Here is a 23,239-nt window from a genome sequence, read left to right as displayed (position 1 = left end):
TTGAAATGATTTTTTTAAAGGGCTTTGAGATGACATGAGTTGTGATTTGGTGCTATATAAATAAACTAAGTTGAACTGAGTTATTAGATAAGGATCCTACCCACGTATTTAAAAGAACTCTGGCAGATGTGATTTATGCTCCTGTTCTGATCAGCCCTGTTACTCTTTTAGCCAGATGCAAGCTTTATTGTCTTATACCCCTAAAATTGGTCAGCAAAATACTTGTCATTAGCAATTCATGCTGTGATTGTTTGGAAGCAGCTCACTTTTCTTCATATATTTTGGGTTAACCCACATTACAGTGATGTAGCTGTGAAAATATTATCTCTCAGATTCAGTAAGTCGGTCTGCAGTTCATTTTGCCTCAGCAACAAGTGTTTTTAATCCCTTGAAGCTAAAGCTACAGACGTGGATGGAAGGGGATGTTAAAATATGTACATGCAGACGTTGTTTATTAAGCTCAGACACTGAGAAAAGTGTCACTGCTGCAGCTATTTATCATGGGAAAAAAGCAAGGGGAACATTTGTAAAGATTGATTTATTTGGAAAAGCTACTTATGTCAACAGATGTTTCATACTCCAGAAGACATACAAAAACCGGTGCTCACAACCAACAGCTGCGGCTGCCTTGATGGTCTTGATGCTGACTCATTGCTAGAACTATCTGCTAAAGTCATGCCACAAACTGTGTAGCTTAGCATCCTGCTTTTACCCTTTCCTTGTATCATGATCTTTGGGTTAAAAGTGTTGAAAGCAGACTGTCTCTGGTGGGGGAGAAGAACTCCTTTCTTTTCACCTGTTTGTTTCACAAATCACAGCCACTTCTCCAAGCACTGCAAAATCTGTATGGAGGGTAAGAGAGCTCTCTCCATAATTTTCTGAGTTCCCGATAAGCAGCTGCACATTCTGTTAACACACTTCCATTTGAGAGGTGTTTTTGTCAAGAAAATAATTTGAATTTGTGGAGAGGCGGGCTATCTGGGTTGAGATCGCGAGCTGTTTATATTTTTGCACATAATGTAGTTTTGTTGGCATTTTTGAAATAAGCAAGTAAAAAAAATCCTTTCTTTCTTTCAACAGCTGAAAGTTGTACTCCGTTGTTACGCAATCATTAATAAAATTAATTCTTTGTACCCTTATGAAGGAATAGGTATCATTAAACTCTGACAATTGAACGCAACTGACTAACTTCACAATTTATGTTCCATCAAGTTTGAGGGTAAACTGGGGACAGTCTGAAGATAAGAGTCCATTTGTCCAGGCTGGAGTACAGAAGAGACTATAATCCGACACATATGCCGAAGGATGATAGAAAAAAAAAAGTTCTTGCCACGGTTGGCTCATTTCAGCTTTAAGGAAAATCATTAGGGTCCACCAGTACCAAATGGAAAATTGTGCAGAAATGTGATTATGGTGGGCTGGAAAGCCAATATGTCAGCGACATGTAGCGAGAGGGTTTGGTAATTTTCTTGTTCATCTGAGGGATGTTCAGAGGAAATTAAATATTACTATAGTCCCTGCAGACATGACCTGATTGATCTGTTTTCTCCCCCCGTCTAATTAATTTGTGTCATTTTGTTGTGCTGAGCTGCATGCAAATCAAAACAGGCCAAAGTAGGGCCATTTTAGTTTAGGCAAAATTCATCAATGTGCTTGTTGTAAGTGCATTACACTATCTTGTGTTTTATGTTATTGGATATTGAACATTGCTAATAATGTTTTTAAAAGTTTTATAACTTAACTTTGGCTTCTCTGCAAAAAAATAAATAAATAAATAAAAAAAATGTTTATGCAGCGGCCTGCATATTATCTGTCATTCTTTGGAGCATAGTTAAAGTACATAAAATTACCTTAATGTTCATAAAGCAATCAGTCTCAACATCAAATATTACCCTCATAATTTTAAAATTAATTCCACATTTGCAGAATCATTACTAAAGTGAGACATCAACTAAAGACCATTAAAAGAATAAAAGAGAAGTGGGAGTGAGTAGTTAATTTAATCTAACCTAACAGTGATAAATAAAAACATCAAAACTAATCTATACAAAAGTTACTGTAAAAGTTTTGGTTTTCTTAGTGAAGGGGTTTATAATTTCTCAAGAGTTTTTGGTCTTTCAGGAGTCAAGGAAAAATGGGTTTTACAGCTTGCTTATTTAGCCCAAGAGAGGAGAGAAAAAATGGAGGAGGAACTCAAAGTTTTAGAAACTCCTGGACCTGTCAGCATCCAACACCAGAGCTGCCAGGGGAAGCAATGGAAATAATCTATAACTCAGCTTTTAACTCACGTCCAACGTCGATGGAAGAAGACAGAAATCTTAGACAGCTTTACGCATAAACAGACAAACACAGACATAACGTAGCAAGCAACACTTTCTTACAAGAAATTGTGGGTTTTTCTCAGCTTTCATATCAATAGAATGTACAATAACAAAGAGTAAAGTATTTTTCATATTTTGGAGAATCTGGGACACCAACTAAGGAATAAAAGGGCTTCCTTCACTGGATTTAAAAGTCTGGCAAGGGAATTTCGAGGTGAAAGAAAACAGTATTTTCTAAGTTAAAGGTCAGATCTAGGTTTGCTTGTGAGCAGTAACATGATCACACACCATCATTTGATTTCAAGAATTAGAAGAAAACTTCACTTTTTGTTATATTTTTTTATCTTGCAGTCCTGGAGTAGATTTCCCGGTAACACTTGTATGAATATTTCACTGCAACAGAAAATTAACTCACCCCAGGGAATTCATTGTAGTGAAAAGCCTCATAAAGCCCTCACTTGCCGTGTCGTAAAGCTTTTAGATCCGCACCTTATCACTCAGATTAAAATGCATCTGGTGTGTGCAGGAAATTTAATTACGCTGTTGCATAGGTCGTAGTTTGTTCCAGCTTCAACAACCGCCGTCGGCTACCCGCAGAGGCATTACACAAGCCACTGCCGTCGTCATCTTTATAGCTTTTATTACAAGCCTCTCCAAATATTCCACCACCCCGTAATGCAGAACTTGACTGCAGTGGTGTTTGTGAGAGTACATAGCTTCAGCCGGCTGTTCCATCTGTTACAAGGCGATAGGGAAGTCAAGCTGAGCTCTGGCTCCCTGGCTCGGTCCTGAGGGGAGCGTTAACGCAGTCAGGCAGTTCACAATAGCTCCCCAACAAGGTGAGGGAGATTGGAGGACATCTATCAGAGAGGCCGAGGTGGATGTCAAGTGGCTCGAACCTATTTCCCAGGGGTGCACGGGCCTGAGAAAGGCATTTATGAACCAGAGGAACAAATAATGACAGGGAACAGGAGTGTGGTTAGGGGAGACAGCAGGAAGTCAAAAGATGTTCAGCCCTCAAAACAACACAAGCATACAGAGAAATGTATACTCTTTGATGCATCAAGGGGAAATTGGTTTAAGCAACAGGAAGGATGATAGGAGGATTTGTTATCGTTTTTCAAATATATATTCTGTATTCTATACCCGTTTCCTTTTATTTGGGTTAGATTCATTATTCAATCTCAGAATCAGTGAGCCGCACAGAGCATGAGGCGACTCACCATTTATAAAAGAAAATTAATGGAAACTCCCGCTTTGTTCACACTTCAAAATGGAATATTTTCATCTTCACCACTGCATTTGCCCCATCTCAACAACCCCTTCTGCGAACTGTTGCAAAGTAAACTTGATTTCACCTAATGGCAGACCTGCAGCAGTGGCATTCAACAAAAAGTCTTTTGAGCTGCTCTTTAAGTGCAGCTTTTGAAGTTGTGCCCCCGTGAAGATGACCTATTTCATAGAAATACAGCTCAGCTCAAGTGGAGTGATAGGTTGTGAGCCATGACACAGTGAGAGACTGCCTGGATGTTGGCCTGGGTCATTCATGACAGGCATGGCAGAAATTTTAACATTTTGACCCAAAAAAAGCTCCCGTTTCCTTCCCGTGTAAAAGCCGTTATTAGAAAGCTACATAGAAGTGAGCGTTTTCAAGCATGAAATCACTTGCAGTATTCTGAGCTGAACAACATGCAGGTGTAAGCTGACTGAAATGACAACAGATGAAAGAGATGTGTGGAGCAAGATGTTAACAAGTATTTAATGCAACTACAATTTTATGTTAGCTGACACACACAGGAGGAAAAAATACCACTTCTGGTTATTTTGGGAGGATGTTTGATCTCTTCTTTACTCTCATAGGACTTGCTTTTTCTACATTGCTTTGCAGAAGTATTCATACTTTTTGAACTAAATAACATTCGTCATGTAACAGTCACAAACTTGATATATTTCATAGTCTTTAAGCTGGTTTTTTTTGTGAATTTAGCTCCAACCAGCTCCCCATTAACTTTGATCAGATTCCCTTTGCAGGGTGCTGTTGGACGGTGTTAGTTTTTCACCAAACTTAACATGTATTTTTAATCTTTTCTGATCGACTTCTTAGATTAATACACTCCATGACTCGTCTGCCAGCTTAGGTGCATGCAGTGTATTAGTAGGTTTAGATTTGTGTGATACTTTTTCTGTTTTCACACGATGGACTGAACTCTGTGAGATGTTTAAAGGGGCATTGTTACAGGTTGGGATATTGCTTGAGGCCTTAAACTTGACTTAATCTGCTCAACATATCTTCCCCGGTTTCTCTGGTGTATTCCTTCATCTTCACAATGCTGTTTGGTCACAGTTGTGCTCAAAAAAGACCTTTGATGTGTAGTATTTATACAGAGATTGACATTCATTTGTTCTCCACTAATTAACTGACTTCTTAAGGGCATAAATGGTGCCTGAACATAGATGCATGCAACACTTTTCATGTTTTTCAAGTGAAAAGTTCTGAAAACCGGGCATCATCTTGCTTTTTTGTTCCTGAACTCAGTGGTAATTTGTGTTGGTCTATCAATTAAAGTCCTAAGATTTTTTTAAAATTATTATTATTTTTTAACGTTTGTGGTTGTTACACAAAACGAAATAGTCCAAGAAATTTGCATAATTTTGTAACCAGCATTTATATTAAACAATAAGTAAAGAAAAAACAGTAAATTTTGTTTTTACACCCGAAGTAGAGTCCCTGCCAGGTGTGTGATCACCCGGTGGCGCCACAGAGAGGCACTCGAGCTCCGTCCTGTGGGACTTCGTGCAATCATTTTGGAGAAGAGGGGGAAGTGGGGGTCGAGCCTCCACGTACGTAAAAGCATTCACAAATGATATTTGTTAAACAGAGCATTTAAATGAAAGCGCATTCAGAGAAACCGCGCACTCTTGGTGAGTGATTGCGCGTTCGGCGGCGCGCAGACCCCCGGCAGCAAAAGCGGCTCCTGTCTCCGTGCAGGTCACTTCTCATGCAGAGCGCGTCTGGGAAGAATACCGCCAGGCTCTCTCTGCGTCCTTCACACTTTTTTTTTTCTCCCTCCCTGTGCATAAGAGCAGCGATGGAAAATTAGAGCCAAAAGAGACGAATGATTATCTTCGGCTCTTTTGTTTTTCTGGACAATCCCTCCGGGTCTGCTGAGGATCGAATATCTGATGGAAACTCAGCGCTTCCGCCTGCTATCTGGCTGTGAGGAGGCATCAGGAAACTGAAGACAGGAGACAACGTGTTCTGAATACAAAGGAGGGCAACTATTGACACCTTCTAGAGACCATCCGCCGTGCGCCTGGACAAAGGGGAAAGGACGTCTACAAAGGATTCAGTTTATTATCGGTTCATCACTTTGTTTGTCCTCTGCCAATACCATCTGTGGGCGCCTAATAATAAGCCAAACATTCTCATCTTATCAGAGGTAAAACTGCCTTCCCTTTTGTCTTTTTGTATCTCCCAAGCGCTCGAAAAACTAATACAAAACGAACAACGCAAGACTCATCTGCAACCCTGCCATGCTGTAAAGTGTTTTTTAACCTGATTAAAAAGAAAACGCAGCACCGACATGGCTTCGCTGTATCAGAGAATCACCGGGAAGATCAATACGACCAATTCGTTTCCGCACCCACCTGAGGCCAGCCACCTTCTTGGAGGACAGGTCGCAGACGAGGAGAACGGAACCAAGTCATCTCACCAGGGAGCAGAGGGCCGAGCTCACGTCCAGTACAGGAAAAAGTGCTTACGGGAAGATGAGGATGTAAGACACTTGTTGTTTATTTACACCATATTGACAGATTCTAATGATCCCAAAAGTGCTTTTTAAGTATTTTCCCTTTAGAAAATCATTGAAACTTAAACATGTTTTTGTAGATAAGTCTAAAGGTCCTTGCCTTGTGGCTTGTTTGAGCGATTACTTTGTGTGTCTCAGTTAAACATGGATAACTGTTATCCAAGTTAATTTCTTATCCAAGTTACTTCACTCTCTATTTGTTGCACTTCTCACGTGTGCACATAAATGTGCATTTTCCAGGGGTTTGTGATGGTTCTGAGTTCTTTGTGGTGCTGACCGAGGTCCTGAAGGTGCACAGTGCTTCACAGTGGCAGAAATCTCTTTTTTGTTACATCACTCCGTGATTTGTTTAGAAAATATGGGGCATCTGGATTATTTTTAACACTAATCCACCCGGCTCAGGCAAAATACATTTGATATTCTGGCTTGTGCTTTCTGAGATAACTTGCACTTCTGAGAAGGAAGTGCACCAACATAAAATGGCCTTTTGCTCTTCTGCAGAGCAATGTTTGGCTTTGGTATGTATTTATTTTAATAATAACTAAAGTGATCTTATGAAGACCTTTCAAACATAGTATGGATAAATAAAACAAATGACAAGGCTGAACATATACAACTAAATGAAAAAACAAAAACAAATTCCAATCCAGATCTGTAATCACGTTTACAGATTACACAGGCTAAAGAAAGAAGATAACAATCAAAATAAAGGTAAAAACCAATACTAAAGAAACAATTCAAATGGACATTGCACCATTAAAAATGCAGAACTTTGAAAAAGCTATTAAATGACAGCAATAGATGCTAATTGTTTAAAGTTTACAAGACACATTAAACAATAAATCAATAAGTTTTACCTAAGAAACATCAAGTTACCCTACATTTCTAATATACATTACAAATGTTGTGCATGTATTCAACCTACAGTTATAATTGGAATATTAATTTGGATGTTGACGCAATTAGCCACAAAATTAAAGTAGTTTAAAATCTTTATATAGTAAAAGTGAAATGACCAGCTGGCTACTTAAGATCCCTGCAATAACCTTTTGAAATTTTACATATTTGTCTTTACAAAGAACAGCTAAAGATCAGTCAAACAGGCTGAAAAAGGGCTGGTGGAACATACAGCTAATAGTTGTGTTTGTCTGAGTTTTAGTTTTCTAATTGACCCGACATGTCTGGTGTGTTCCTTGCTCTTCATGATGCTGTTTGCTAACTAATCTGCCTGAGAAACATCTGAGGCCTTCAGAGAATAGTTGTATTTTTACTGAGATTAAATGTCACACAGCTACACTCTATTTACTAATTAGGTGAAGTCTGAAGGCAACTAGTTGCTCTAGGCTTTCCTTTGGGTTGGCTGTTTGCATCAGGGGTATGAACACATTTAGAAAGATCTGTATAAAGCTTGTTTTTATCTTAGACAGTTTCTACCAAGCACAGTATAAAAACAACCTTTTAATGACATTTTTTATCAATCAAAATTGTTCTTATCCTAATACATTTTTTGTAACTTTCTCTGAAGTTGGTGGAGCTTAGAGCAAAGATATTTACTAATTAACCCTCCCTGGTATCAACCAACAAACCAAAACTGCAGAATGGTTTTGGTTTGCTCTGCTTGTTTGCAGAGAAAACAAGTTTCCTGCCTTGAACAAATATGTATCTTTAATGGTCCTTTGATTTATTCATCTCTGTTAGTCTAGTGAGTAGGCTGGCAACAGACTGAGTACTCACTCTGTAGCCGTCAGTATCAATAACAAGAAGAACTGCTTAGCTCGACACAAAGCAGGCAAAAAAAAAAAATAGAAGAAGAAGGAAGATCTTTTCTCCATTCCTTCAATACTGGCTCATTAAAACTCTTTTTTTTTCCCTTTAACAACCTTAAGATTGGATTTTACAGCTGTTATTGCCCCGATGGACTTCCAAGATATTCCTTAAGTTTAGGCTGTTAACCTTGAGGTGACATTCACTGCTGAGGTTCCCTGGAGTTGTGGTGGAGCATGAAATTGCCTTGTGCCTTTGGAGATGGGGAGTCCATTTCATGGAGCTCCATTTCCAAAACAGGTCTTGGTTAAAGATTTAAGACACTGCTGGTGTTGTCATTCATACTGAAGATGGAAAAGCAGAAACAATAACTCAAATAGTTGTCACAATTCACTTCTCTTTGATCTGAATTTAGCCCTTTACAGGCTACATTTGAAATAATGCTGTTACGTCACATGAAGTTAAGGACACAAATAACAGAACTTACTTTTTTGCAAGCAATTGTGATATTTTATTAATGCTTTTTTTTTTCTGGGCTTCCGAGAGATTTTTGTGTTTGTTGTGAAATCGATCAATTGTTTTGATTATTTGTATGCATCCATGAGGGTTTGGTGTTAAATCCAGAGTCACAGATAGGTTAGACTTTACAAACAGTTTATTTTCCTCCTCACTTCCTTTTCTGCAAACACAAACCTAATTAACTGCCAAGCCTAAAGGTTAAACATTGAGATATTTTGCCCACAGATCATAGCCTGAGGGTCTCTGACAGGATCCTACCTACATTAACCTTTCCTGTATGGCTGGATTAACATCGGAAAATGTAAACATTTCTGTTTCTTCACAATTGGGGCTGATATTTGAAACCCTTATAATCGAAGTCAGTTTCTGCTATGTTTAAAACGTATTTGTACCCTCTGAGATGTCTCGTGTTTTATTTTTGTGTCACGTTTAGATGTTGTTGATCATCAGTTTAAGATAAACTGATTAAATACAAACAACTGTTTTCAAATTATGATTTAAGCTAAATGACTTAGTCATAGTATAGACTTAAATCCAATGAACACACCGTTGGATGAGCTGAGATAAACCTTTTATTCTTGAAAACCCGCATTTGTAGCTGAAATAAAACAATTCGGCCAAGACTGGAGCAAAATTCTTCCACAGTGATGTAAACATAGTTATCAATTACGGCTGATGGCATCCGTTATTAGGCGAAGGGATTGTTTACTTTATCGCACAGTGCTGGATTAGCTAGACTAGCTTTCCCCCCTAATAAATGAAATACCTTTTTTTGAAAACTGCTTTTTGTTTAGTCAGGTTGATTTTGTCTGATATTGAAATAGTTTGATTATATGATACATCTCAAGGAAGATTAAAATGCAAAAAGAGAAGAAATGTGAAGCGTTCCAAATACTTTTTCACAACACTGTATAAAAACAATTATGCAGCGCATTTTACTTTCTCATCTGTTTAATTGCCATTCTTTAATTAAGTCCCACTGAGAGAATAATTAGGATCAGTTTAAGACAGGCATAAAGAGTAATCAGATAAAAAAAAATAAAAGAAAGAAAGGTGAGCAAGCGATATATTTTTCCTGTCAGTTTGTTGTGTTAACTGAATAGAAACAAGTATCCTCATAAATCATATATCCCTCTTTTGATCATGTGCTAAAAGTCTCTGACAGCTTGTGTGAACATTACTGAATAATAATTATAATAATGCTTTTTTCAGCCCTAATTTTCTCCTGTGTTTGTATTTTGTACATAAAACAGTCTTTTTTTCTCCAAAGACAGCTCCAACAGACCTCTCGCTGCTTGTGACTTAATAATGACAGCTGTGTATCCATGTGTAACTATTAGTAGTCATTAGTGAAAGCTCATTTCCCTCAGGGCCACCTCATTGTCAGGGTGGCATGCTGCAAATAAATGACTTGTTTTCTACCCCAAGGCTGTTGTCTTAAACAACAAAATTATTCTGGAGAAGCACTTTAATTTCCTCTTTGTACCTCGCCTGTTACTGTTGCTACACTGATACCTGTTTGATGCGTCCATGTTATACAGGAATCATAGGGGTGGGATTCAGTTTGAAGGGTGATCTTTAGTGCTACTGCATCTTCATATAGCTGTTTTAAAAGCAGGCATATAAATAATAACAAGTACTGAATAAGTGTGCATGCTTCATTAAAAAACAAATAGTAGAAAACTTAGAGACTCGATAGAGTTAAAGGGGGATAATTAGTGCAAACCATTTATGATCTCTTTCTGCAGAAATGTATTGAAAAGACACTGCCTTATGTTTAAGCAACATAGAATGTGGTTGAAAAGTTCACATGGAAATGTTTACTAATCTTGAATGTGGCTGAATAATTGTTAGACTTAATCAAGACTTGTTCAGACAGGGTATATACAGGGTTAAAAGTCAAATTTTCAACACAGTTTTCTGGTCTAAATTAAGATAAGGACAGACTGACCCGTAATAGGAATAATTACCCGTCTTTGTAATCTGTGAAAGGTTGATCCGATTTCTTCCTGGATACGAGTGGCTGAAAAGAGCTTTATCCAAAGAGCTGCTGGACTCATTCATAGGGTGAGAAGCGGGAGCTGGGAGTAGAGGCATTGGTTCTCTGTCGAAAGGTATCAGGTGAGGTGAATCAGGCATCTAATCAGGATGCCTCCTGTTCTCTTTAAAGGCATATATCACCGGGAGAAGCACCTAGCGCACCACAACTCACTGAAGGGGTTTATGTTCAATCTAGCCAAGGATTTCCCTGCTCCTTCAATGAACTAGACAGGGTTGGTGAACAGACGGATGCCTGATGTCACCCCCATGATCCAGTCACAGGTGGATAGATGGATGGATAGACAGACAGTTTACAAATTTGGACACAGAAACTAATCTTTTGTTTTAGATCTCTGTACTCCCAATGTGTTTTTAAAATGTTATCAGTAGTAATGCATTTCTTACTCTTTGGAAACGTCTGTCATTTTCTAATCAATGCCAGTAAGTTGCATGTTTAGATTATAGAAAGAAAATAACATAATAATTGTAAAATAAGATACTGCGAGTTGGAAATTATGAGTAAAAGAAGCAAGCCACAACTGTAAAGACTGTTAGACTTAAAAGTGAAATTTAATCACATTGCATGAGATCGCCCAGGGCTAACACACACGCGCGCCATCTCAGACGCACACTCTGCCTTTCCTCATATGCCTTCTGCTCAGAGATATTCCAGATTTGAGCGGGAGACTTTGGCCCAGTTCCAGAGTCTCGGCTCAGGTCTTCGCTTCCTTTGAGATGTGCAACTGAGATAAGTCAGGCAGACGGAGCTCAACAAGAGTAGCCAGATAAAAGAAAAGAAGGCAGCGAAAGCATTCGGCTGTCCTCATTATCTCTGCGTTGAGGTTAAAAGTTTTCTTCAGGTGATGACTGCTCACTGAGGGCTGCAGTAATCCAGAATGATCATCCGTCCAGGGACGCCAAAGCTCTCTCAACAGTGCAGCGAGGGATGGTTGTGCATTTTAACGATGTGAGATGGATGCAAAACTGGGAATGATGGTGGCTTATGTTGTGCATAACTGAATGAATACAGTTTTAATTGAAAAGTTATTCTCTAAAGTAATGCTAATTCTAAACATGTAGTGTTGCTATGCTACAAAATACTAATTATCATAAAGAAATCAGCCTTGTAATCTTTCAAAAAGATTCAAATTCATTAATAATGAATTTTATTTGTCATCCAGCAATCTCTATAGTAAATTAAAGAATCTAACAAATGACTGTATATTTCTGAAGATTTATATTTATTTATGATGAACAGTTATTTACACTATAATTAAAATTTCATTGAAGTAAGAAAATTGTTGAAAAGCCCATAATCAAGAACGTATTCATTATTAATCAAAGATCTATTCATAAGTAATTTCAGTAAAGGTTTGGTTTAGATTTTTTGAAGTCAGGTTCTGTGAAGTTATTATTAATAATGTTAGAGAATATTGTCAATAATTTTGTAAGAGACAGTTCTGTTTTTTTTCATCTGAATAGTGTCTTTGTGAATTTACACTGATTGTTGCTGCCAGATAAATAATAATTAAGTTCAAAATAATACAGGTTCAAAACTCAGAGTTTCACAAATTATTCATTATATAAAGCAGGGCCGCTTGATTTCAATAAAATATTTTAATAGTGTTGCTGAAAACTGTGGAATCGATTGCGAATAATGCTCATTTTCAAGGCACCTTTCTTTCTTCACTATGACACTGTGTCCCCAGCATTCTCCATGAGCTCCAGCATCAGAAACCAAAGAAATACTCCAGGTTTGATTATTAAGGGCAGTTAAAGTCCATTTAAATGGTCAGATATGTTTTAGCCATGCAGATGATGAATGCCTGACACTTGTGGTGTCAGATCCTCCTAAATAATACATTGAAGCACAGCTTTGCAGTTGTGATGATGCAAAAAGAAATTGCAATCACAATTTAGATTTAATGAATTTTGCCTCTTTAATTTAAAACTAATTACATGTAGGTATGCATTATTTCAAATCGTTATTTCTAAATCAGCAATATAATATAGTCCATAAAAGAAAACTTTGACACATATTGACAGACATTTAGAAAAGACTCTGTTGAGCATATCTGCATTCATGTTGTGGAAATTTGGAGACGGTACTTGGGAGGGATAAGAGATTGCTCTGGCTAACTCTAAAAAGTTCACAAGGACATTTTTAGCAATCTGGAGGACAGCAGTCGTTGTATGTGACAGGTAAAATCTGTGTGTTCCTGTGCGCTAAACTATGAAGCTCAGCAGTGTTTATTTTAGTGCTGCTTCGAGCTGCTGTCAACCTGGCAGGATAATATTATAAACTATATTTTAAATCTCCACAGTCCTTCCTAATTTAATAATGTATTCACAATAAAATCTTAAATGTATTTATTCTACAATTAATTTAAAATGGCACTGGATTATTTAACAAGTCAATACAAAGAAGAAAGCGTAAAGTAATAACACTTGTTAGAGCTGTTGCCTCGCACATTCTAGGTTTTAATTTTGCCTGTAACATTTCTGCACAGATCTACACGTTGTCCCATGTGTGGGTTTTCTCCAGGTACTCTGACTTCCTCCCCATAGTCCAAAAACATTCATGCATAGACATTTCTTCAAGTCTATTACTCACAATGCAAGTATATTTGTTTACACCTACAAAAGAAAATCTCTAAGCAGATAAAAACGATTTCTCACGTTTTCTAATGATCTTGTGAGTGAGTCCGCCATCAGACAAACACTGAAGAACAGTGCTGTGAGTGACAGATTTGGAAGGGCAAAGCCACCGCTGTCTAAAAATAATTGTGCTGCTCAAGTGAAGTTTGATGAAGGCACAACAAGCCAGAGGGATGTTAAAAAGAAAAAAAGTTCCTGCTGTCAACAAAAACAAAACATTTTATATTGGACAGCTTATCATAAAAGAAGAAAAAAAACCCCACAGAAACCTAAACATAGACATAAAACTAGATGATTATAGTTTTCAGGATTAGAAAGTCTGATCGAATAAATAATTTAGACTTAGATTTACACCTACAGAAGTAAAACATGTTGCTTTGCAAAAGTATTCACATCCCTAGAAACATTTAAAATTTGCTGTTATACAAGCAAAATGTATTTTACGATTGTCGACAAGGTGGCACATCTTAGTAAAATGGAAGGAAACGGAAACATGTTTTGAGATTTTTATGTACAAAACATAATTGAAGTGCTGCATGTTTTTATATTCCGCCCCTTCTACTCTGACACTCCAAAACCAGGTTTAATCATCAATTACCAAATTAATAAATAGTGCCCATTTGTTTGTAATTTTATCTCAGCATGAACACAGATGTGCTCTGAAAGCCCTGGAAATTTTTTAGAGAACATATCTGACAAATATCATCAAAAACCCCCAACAGATCCACCCAATAGGTTGGTTGAGAAGCTGCAGCTCAGAGCATTGTTCATTCATCTAGAGAAAAAGGAATAAATGTGGTTTTAGTGCAAAGCTGTCAAGACAGGCCGGTTCACCTAAACTGACATGCTGGCACAAGGAGACCATTAGTCAAAGAAACAGATGAGAGGGTCATGGTAAATCTGGAAGATCTGCTGAGAACCACAGCTCAGGTGAAACTGACAACTATTAGCTATGCAAGGAAGAAGAGCAAAAAGAAACCCACGGTTGAAAGAAAGTCATAAGGAGTCTACAAGCCTCAATCAATAAAGAGGAAATAGTAAACATGTGGGAGAAGGTGTTTTGGTCAGATGATACATCACCCTGAAAACACCACACATACTGAACACATAATGAACACAGATGTTGGTCAAAGCAGATGGGAAGCTGGACAGAAGAAAACCTACTTGAGGTTGCAAAAAAATAAAGATATAAATGCTTGAAGTCATATATATCATTTCAATTTAATTTGAAAACAGTGTATCTGTTGCCCTTCTGCTTCCACTTCTATGTTGCTTAAATACAATTCCCTGCAAAATACAAAAAAGATTACTCAAAAGGTACTTTTCTTGTTAGGATCTTACAGATGAATTGATGTAGTAAGATAAGCTGATGTGAACAAGAAAGAGTGAGGTGGCACACTTTTGTCTCATGTTGATTGATAATAGTGAAAAAAAAAAAGATCACCATCAGAAATCTTATTTTTTTGTATACTTAACTTAATTTTCTTGTACAAAAGAGTCCCGACCTTTTAAACACCAAACTAAAAGAGAAGACACAAAGACAGAGTATTGTGCTTCGGAAAGAGCGACAAGTACAAATCCAAACCTGAAATCAAAACATTAGAGTTTACTGAACATTTCAGCCAGTATTCGGTAAAGGCCACTGAAGGCAGACATGCTGTCACCCAGTGCAGCTGCTCCCCGCAGGACAACAAAGCATCCGCAGCAGGACTTCCTGCTCAATGTTGCCATGGTTGCAAAGGTGGGGAGGGCGAGGCTGTGAGCCCTGTGGACTCGCAAACACACTCAGTATGTCTTTCTATCTTCACAAGGACTTTGCATCGACTTCTATTCATTCTTTATTCATTTCTATAGCCTAACTCTGATCCTTTCCCTTAACCTAACCATCACCAGTGCGTGCCTACTCCTAAATCCAACACATATCACACCTTAGTCCGTAAACTTAAATCCTAACCCTAAAACAGCACTTCTCCTCTTTGATCCCCAAACTGTACAATCGGTCCCCACGGCGTAGTATGTGTTAGGAAAATGGTCCTTACAATGTATCAAATACCAGACCGTTCATACACACGCTGCAGTTTGCTGGTGGCTCAGAATGCCATCTGGAGATGACACAGCTTTCCCCTGCTCGTGTCACGGCAAATACCATCCCCAGAGATGATCACAAGTGGGGGTTTTTGTAATAAATCCCTGAATAAGTATTTGCTGATATATGCTCTTTCTTCTTTTCATGTGTTTTATGCCCCGCTGACAGACTTATTCACTATCGATCTTTGCTTTTCGGTTCCAGAAAGCATCTCAACAGGTTGTCCATCCCCCTGCCCAGCACCTCTGTGCTCTGGTGACACACCATCGATCATCCCCCTCTCTCCCTGCTCCCCTCCAGCCCCTCCTCAGACTTGTCAGCAGCATCTCAGCAGGATGTCTGTCTCTCCGTTTAATGTCTCTCTATCTCTTTCTGATTTACTGTAAGATTACGCAGGCAGACAGGTACTATCATTTCAATGCAGTAAAAGTCTCTTTATCCACTAATGATGGTGAGCTTTATTCTCATGTGGTACATTACCTGCTCTTAAAATCAGGTGAAATAACATTGCGAGGTGTCATTAAGCCTCCATGTGAGAGTTTTAGATCAATTTCATTCACATTACACTCCGAATGCCTGTTATTATGTTTCATTTATGCTTCAACTAGTTTGAGCTGGTTGAAAAAAACAACTCTTATTTTGTCCAAGATCATTTGCGTCATCTTAATGATACCAGTCAGATCTGCTGTTCCTTCTTTTGTAGTTCACGTCTTAGAGGACCATCAAGATTTCTGCTGCTTTTAAACACTTTTATTTAGCTAAATATAACCCAGCTTGCTTCTTGGAATCGTCTTCGCCTATTGTGTCCATGCCTGGTTTTTATTTTATAACCCCAGGTTGCATTCATTTTTTAGATAAAGCTAGAGGAACCACATAAATTGTAACATCTTGTGCCTTTGGAGTGTTTCAGGAGTTTTGCACATCAACCATTAGAGTGTATTTGTTATATAAATCCTGCCCTCCACAGTAACAGATTTATTCCATGCACATGTTGTCTCCGAGGATGTTTTAGATACAGGAAGCAATTTTTCCAGCGCTACATGCACTGTGTCCACTTTACCACTAGAGACTGTTGTGTTACAGTCAATGGAGGGCTGTACACATTATACAGCACCAGCAGTGGGAATATTCCTCCCTGTTATCTTTATATTACCTCTCTTACTCTAGCACATTGCTGTCCCAGATAGCTAATGTAAATAAAGTCATGTAATTAAAAGATCCAATATTGAGCCAGGAGAAAAGTGATAGTGTCACATCTCAAAGGATTTGAAAAAAATTATACAATCATGAAGTGACATCAAACATGCTTTGACCTGAGGATACAGAAAACAATCTTTTTCTGCCCAAGTCACCAATACTGTGCTGAACTCTAACATTTAATTCAAGCAGGTGAGAGGGACAAGCCACTATATCGGTTGCAATGAGTGTGACAAGAAACCAGGAAGCAAGAGGTGCTGGAGCACATCATGCTTACTAATCTTTGTTTTTCGAATAAAACAGGAAGAATATTTTTTGAATAACAGAGAGAGAGAGAAGTCCATTTTTGTCGACAACATTTCTGTTGGCTGGTATTACAGCAGCGGCAGTAGCTACAGCGTCTCCTGAGTCCTTTCATACTTTTTTCCCCCCCTTCTGGGCTGAGACCAGGCAGCAGTAATGTGTTGTGTCACAGAGGCAGATTTGCTTATTGGCCCTGGCATAATATTCCCCCCCAAAGAGACACACGGATGCGCACAAGCATGGAACTGAGATGTAGACACGTTCATAGGCTACCAACGACATTAAAGATGGTCAGAGATGTCTTTTTACAGGCTTGCTTGGCTTAATATTTGCAAGACTTTAAAACCTGGCAGAAATGTGAATTTAAGTGTTTTAGAAAATCTTTGTAGTTCTTGAGAAGAAGAAGAATAACACTCAAATCAACCACAATACTAAAGTTGTGTGCTGATGAGAAGACTGTGGCCCTAATCTAGTTAGAACTTGAAACAGGAGTTTGGTTAATCCCAGTTCATCACAAGGGTTTTAACTGGTACTTAAAGTAGAAGCAGTTTTTGTCCACAGATTGAGACAGAACTGAAACTGCTGTTGGTTTTCTATTGTTAAATAAAAGAGGAAATATATTAAAAGACATCAGTTGTCAGATCTGTCTGTCTAATTATCTATCTAAAACCAAAGTATTCCTGAATCTGTACTATGAACTCAGCACTTTGGAATTTCATTATTATCTACTTTTTGGATCCCGTGTAACAAGTTTAATTTTGGTATTGTGTTTCAGGCCTGCCTGTTGGTTTAAATGATGGCACAGAGGGCTCTCTTCTGCCTCGAGGCTCTTGTTTTAGTCTTGTGATGAATAACACATGAGATAGGTTTTCACGCTGCGTCCTTGTTGGACCCATGTGTGCATCCTACTCTTCAGAGGAGTGACAGGAACATGACCATTTGTCCCTCTTGCCATGAAGGTGGGTTTCTGGCTGTGGTATTCTACTTTATCTCCAAGCTGTTCTCTGTGTCTACTTTAGCAGTAGCACGTTGCATATATCTGCTTTTACCTGTGGGCTTTCGATTTGAGGACAGGCGCATGTCAGCTTCAACTACTTTCTTTGAAGACACAGTTTGTATTTCATCACTTTTGCAGCAGGAAAATAATCATCTCCAGTTGATATTTCTCTCATGGATTCTGAATCCAGGCTCAGCAGTCTGAACGAGGCGCAGAGCTCATTCAGGGGTGGGTCACCTCACTCCGAGCTGGCAACTGAATGGTTCACATGGAGTTGAGCAGAGTTGTGGGAAATAATGACTGTTTGGTGGGGAGCACTGTTGAGTGATTCAGTATTCTGAGAGCTGACAGGATGTCAAATGGTATAGCCACCTAAAACAGGAGCGATGAACTGCCTGGCTTGATGTTTTTCTGCTCACCAGGTTTGCTTTTGCATTGTTGGAATATATTTTCTAAATTCGCCCATTTGTTTATGATGGTATTTTGCAGCTGTGACATTGTCATTTGTAAGTTATGCAAAGTCATATAAGATGTCCAAGGCTTATAAATTCAGAGTCTCCGTACCTTTGCCAGAGGGTCTGGCTGGTATAATCTCCACATAAAGCTTTTATTTTTTTTGCCCAATAGCAACAATATTTTATTAAAAGTTTTTCAGTGATTTTTTTTACCTCTTAGGAGAAATGTTCTGCCGTCTTTGATTTTTAATAATTTATATGCCAAAGAAGCTTAACATGGAGTTGTCACATCACATGGTGTATTTATCATTCCTGCAAAGCCTTGCGGGTGCAGATCGTATGTACAGTTTTGTGACACCTTACTGGTATCATCTCTTCAGGGACACACAGACTGCCTGCATCAGCACGTTGAAAGCCCTGCATCCATTCCAGCCCCATAAGACGAGCTTCTTATCAGGACAGAGAAAGTTGGTATTGTGGGGGAAAACAGTGCTGGCAGGGAAAGTTGAGGAGAGACTTTTGACTGTTTGAAATGCTCCATAAATTGGTAGAAGCTCTGTGTGTGGCGTGTAATGCTGATCTGTGCTGAAGGCAAGATGCAGCTAATGGCCCAGGTAAGTGGTTCAGTGCTGATTGCTGTGGAGGGCCTGAGCGCTCTGGCAGCACTCCCCACTCTCCTTTCAGCGTTGTGTTGCAGGAACGCGTACGAGCGGCAGCAGCCTCGATACGTCTGATATTCCCTCAGTGATCCGACCTCCTCCGCTGTGACTGCGGAGGTGAGGTGTCGGGTTTTATGCTCTTTTCTGGGGAGAAGCGTGGCAATGTTGCAATTAGGAACAGGCCGCAGGGACAACACGCGCATGAACACGCAAACACACTTTGTCTAATTGCGCGGCGTGTGGATGCTGACGCTGGGGTTACGCTTAGTGGTCTCCTGAGGTGTGTCTCTTTTGTTACTTTTTACCGTGTCTTGCTGCTTCCACATCACACGTCGTTGCCTCTCTGGCAAAATGAAAACACACAAGTTGTCACGGGTGGAGAAACTATGGAAGGTAAGTGCTAATTCCTTTCAGGTACGTGTTTATCATTTGAGCCTCTTTTTAATTATATATCTTTGCAGTTTGGCATTGAGGGACATGTTTAGCTGAAACTTAAAAAAAATGTTGTAGGAGGTCTTGAGAAAGTGTCACGGCTGTTTATTTAAATATTTAGCTTTAAAAGAACTCTGATGATATAATGAGCACTTTGATGACAGCTCCCATTGTAATCATTGACACTGGTGGGCACCAAATTATAGCCTGTATTTGTTAAACTTGTCAAATGTTAAGTTTAGGTCTTTCTGATTATGTATTGTAGGACAAGTTTGTGTTTTAATTACTTCATTACTGCTGCATTGCTGTTTACAACTTAGTTGAGAGACACTATTCACCGGCCAAGCAATTAGGTACACCTCATTATTACTGGGCTGGACTCTGCTTTGTCTTCAGGACAGTCTTAATTTGTGACATCGATTTGTCAAGGTGTAGGAAGCCTCTCTCAGACATTTCGGTTCATATTGAGATTATACTTGCTGCCTGCATATGCATGAAACCAATCCCTTATTCCACCATAACCTGAAAGGACTCTGTTGGATTTGGATCTGCTGACTGTAGAGGACATTGGACTGCAGTGAACTCATTGCCATGTTCAAAATTCTTTGGAAAATGTAATACGGTGCATCATCCTGCTGGAAGTAACCATCAGAAGTTAAATATTCAGTGGCTTTAAAGAAATGAACACAGTCAGCAACCAACTCAAGCTAGGCATTTAAAGCGTGCTCAGCTGATGTTGCCCTGAAGTGTTCCCACACCATTACACTACCTCCACCAGTCTACGCTTTTGACTGGCTGAAGGATCCATGTTTTAATGTTCTTTATACCAAATTCTGTCCCTACCATCTGAATGTGGCAACTGAAACCCAGACCCACTGGCCCAGGGAATACCTTTGTAATCTACTGCTTCTATCATGGTAAACTTGTGGGAATAGTAGTTTTTAGCTAACAATAGCAGGCACTTGATGTTGGTTTCAGCTACTGCAGCCTATATTTTCACGGTTTGACATTTTCAGAAATTATATTTGTGTACATTGCCTTGATTTTATTATAAACATTGTGCTGTATTGTATATATATTTAAAGAACTATATATCTTGAGTGTTGCTTTGAGATCCATCAGCTTTAAGCTGTACATACTGTATATTAAATTCTGTGCTGTAAGTGTTGGATAAATATTTAATGCAATGCATATTGTGTGCAGGAGTAGTTGATGCAGCAATAGCTGTAACTTTTCCACTGTTCATCAGTGCTGCTCATCAGCTTATTTTTAATCTGTTTTCTTTAAAGAAAAGCAACTGTGGGATGATTGTGAGGTTTTTTTTTCTCTTGAACCTTTTATTTAATTCTTTTCCACAGCAGTTCTTTAAATTAGGATTCTTACTGGTTGATGATTTTTAAACTAAAATGTTTGGTGGTTTTGAGAATTTACCTGCACGAGCATATTTTAATTATTGGCATATAGACTTTAGATAAGTCGATCTTTTTTATTGTTTGGATTGTATGTCTGTGAATTGTGTGCATGATGTTTAAAAACGTTTTTCCGATTGATAAATTGGCAAAGTAATGAAGTGACCAAATAAAGCATTAAGGTTTCTCCGTCAAGTAACTTTTTTTATAAGAACGACCGGCATGAGCAAGTAGAAGGATTCTAGCCTTTTAGAGATTTCTTTTATTTTGTTTTTTTTAAATGTTCTTACATGTTTTATAGCATAAAAAATGTTTAAGAAAAGACAAATTAACCCCGTAATCACACAAAACACATATCCAAAAAATTATCTCACTCTTAATAGGGAAAAAGACATAAACACGAACCTGACCCTATATATAAAAAAAGTAGCTGCTCCATTTGTATATTTAACTTAACCACATTATTTTTGAAGCTGATGGCTGTTTTTGCTTTCTCATTTTTCAAAACTTGAACAATATTTTACATATGTTCAAAAGTCTCTTATTAAAACCATTTGATGTTCTGGTTCATTAGAGGCTTATTTCTTCCAAATTGCACAATAAAACTTAAAAATCTTTGAACCTGACAAATTTATCCTTCCCTGCAGGCCAAAACTTTTAATTATCATTAAATGTGTGTTTTTGTGTATATTCCTAATTAATTGAGTGTCTGTGTTGCATTTTGCCCTTAATTGTCTCCTGCTGTCCCTCACTATCCTGACTACTCCTCTGTGTATTTAATCCCACATGTGTCTGTGTTTCCCTGTTGGGTCGTAGTTGTATGTCATGTTATTGCTGTCCAGTTGTATGAGTTTCCCAGTTGCTACCAGTGTCAGAGCTACGTGCCTTTTGCTCACCTGTGCTGCCTGGACTTTTGTTCTCTTCATTACCATTATTAAAACATCATTTTCACCACAACCTGGGTCTACCGCGTCATCCTCACCAACAACAAACCATAACTCACTGGCAAAAGGAAATTTAGGAGCAATAAAACATATGTAATTTTATGAATTAAAAAAAAAATCTATGTGGATTACTAGAACTAATAAAGAGACGGAGAGAATAATTAAACTAGATTGAATCTCTTTGTTAGTATATCTGTGGAGACCACAATAAATGAATGAAGCTCTATTTACGCATAAGCTTCCAATTACTATTAAACTGTTCTCCAGTGTATCTCTGTTGATAACTCTTTAAAGGAATAGGAATCATACTGATATATTAAACTTTAATTTTAATTCTAGCAAACTGAGTTTCTGCAGTTATGACCTTTGCTTTTTAGTCTTTTGCAGCTCCCAGTTTTAAGCTGCTGCTGATTTCTGCTGTATTGCTTTTCACCATTCTGCTTGGTTTCCAACTAAATCCTTAAACAGCTGCAAAAATGCGCCCACAACTTGAAACTTTCTTTTGCTGCTTCAATCTTACGACCCTCTTGTAAGCTATTGATGCCCACACAGAAAGTTTATGAGGCTTGTAAGTTCGTTTTATGAGGACTGGATCTGCAAATGATGCTCTGTAAACTCATTCTGACTCACTCTGCTTGTCTCTTTTTAATATGCATCTGCTACCTGTGTGGCATTCTTAATGAACAAATTTATAGCTTCCGTGTTGGCAGCATTTTCTCACTTTTCTTATTAATTATTTCACTTTCGCCATCGAATGTCTTTAAGTTGTGCCCGGTGTGATCGTTTACCGTCTTCTGATTGTGTTTTCTCTCAGGGAGATCACATGGGTTTGCTAGCTAATATTAGCTATTATATTGACATTGATATTATATTGATATATTGATATTTGGTTAAACACACTGAGTTGAAACGAAACACAATGACGAATACACCCTGCTTATTTTTTTGTACCCCAAGTTTATTGCAATTGAAGTGACTGTTACAGTGTTGTTAAAAAGGCAGTTGCCCATTTACAGTCTTATTTTATTTTTACTTTTTTGCGACACTGAAATGCTTTGTTAAACAAGTAATGTAAACTGAAAACGATGATTACATTTATTACAGTAAAAGAGCTAGTCAAATTAATCTAGCCATGTGTGAAAATATAATTGCTTTCCTTAATTGCTCATGAATTGATGATTTAGAAGCCACACCTTTAATAACTTAAATAAAACCTGTCTGACAACATTAAGAATGCTGAAAGAAATCAAAACACATTATAGCCTTATGTAAAAAGTTTAAAGAACAGATGACAAAGTCACAGACATGCATCAGTCTGGGAATAGTTGCTAAATAATGATACTCCAACATCAGAAGCGCTGCATGCTGAGCTTGCCTCAGTTAAAATCTGTGTTCGTGACTCAACAATACTGTAGCACTTTTCAGGTAAAGCAAATAAACATGTTGGTCTCATATGACCAACATGTTTGTGGTGTCCCCTATCTGGGGGGTGGCAAACTATAAATGAGACTTCCTAAATTATGTTGTGGTCATGTCAAAATAACTTTGAAAGGTAGATACTTTTGCAAGGCGCTACAGGAACAAGTTCAAATAACTGACAGCTTCTTTCTTTAACCTCTGGATGAAGATATCTGTGCTTCTCACTG

General features: G+C 38.2%; 1 protein-coding gene across 1 annotated transcript in view; it reads left to right on the top strand.

Annotated features, from left to right (window-relative positions):
• Positions 1-5,229: 5,229 nt before the first annotated feature.
• LOC116722246 (dipeptidyl aminopeptidase-like protein 6) overlaps positions 5,230-23,239 on the top strand; it is a 76,424-nt gene continuing 58,414 nt past the window's right edge. Inside the window, 1 exon segment of the mRNA XM_032566452.1 lies at positions 5,230-6,097. Coding sequence (XP_032422343.1) covers positions 5,906-6,097 — 192 coding nt within the window. The 5' untranslated portion in view covers positions 5,230-5,905.

Source organism: Xiphophorus hellerii, chromosome 6, assembly GCF_003331165.1.
Source record: "Xiphophorus hellerii strain 12219 chromosome 6, Xiphophorus_hellerii-4.1, whole genome shotgun sequence".
Taxonomy (NCBI): Eukaryota; Metazoa; Chordata; class Actinopteri; order Cyprinodontiformes; family Poeciliidae; genus Xiphophorus; species Xiphophorus hellerii.
Note: the sequence above shows the minus strand (reverse complement) of the source record. Positions and strands in the feature narration are given on the sequence as shown.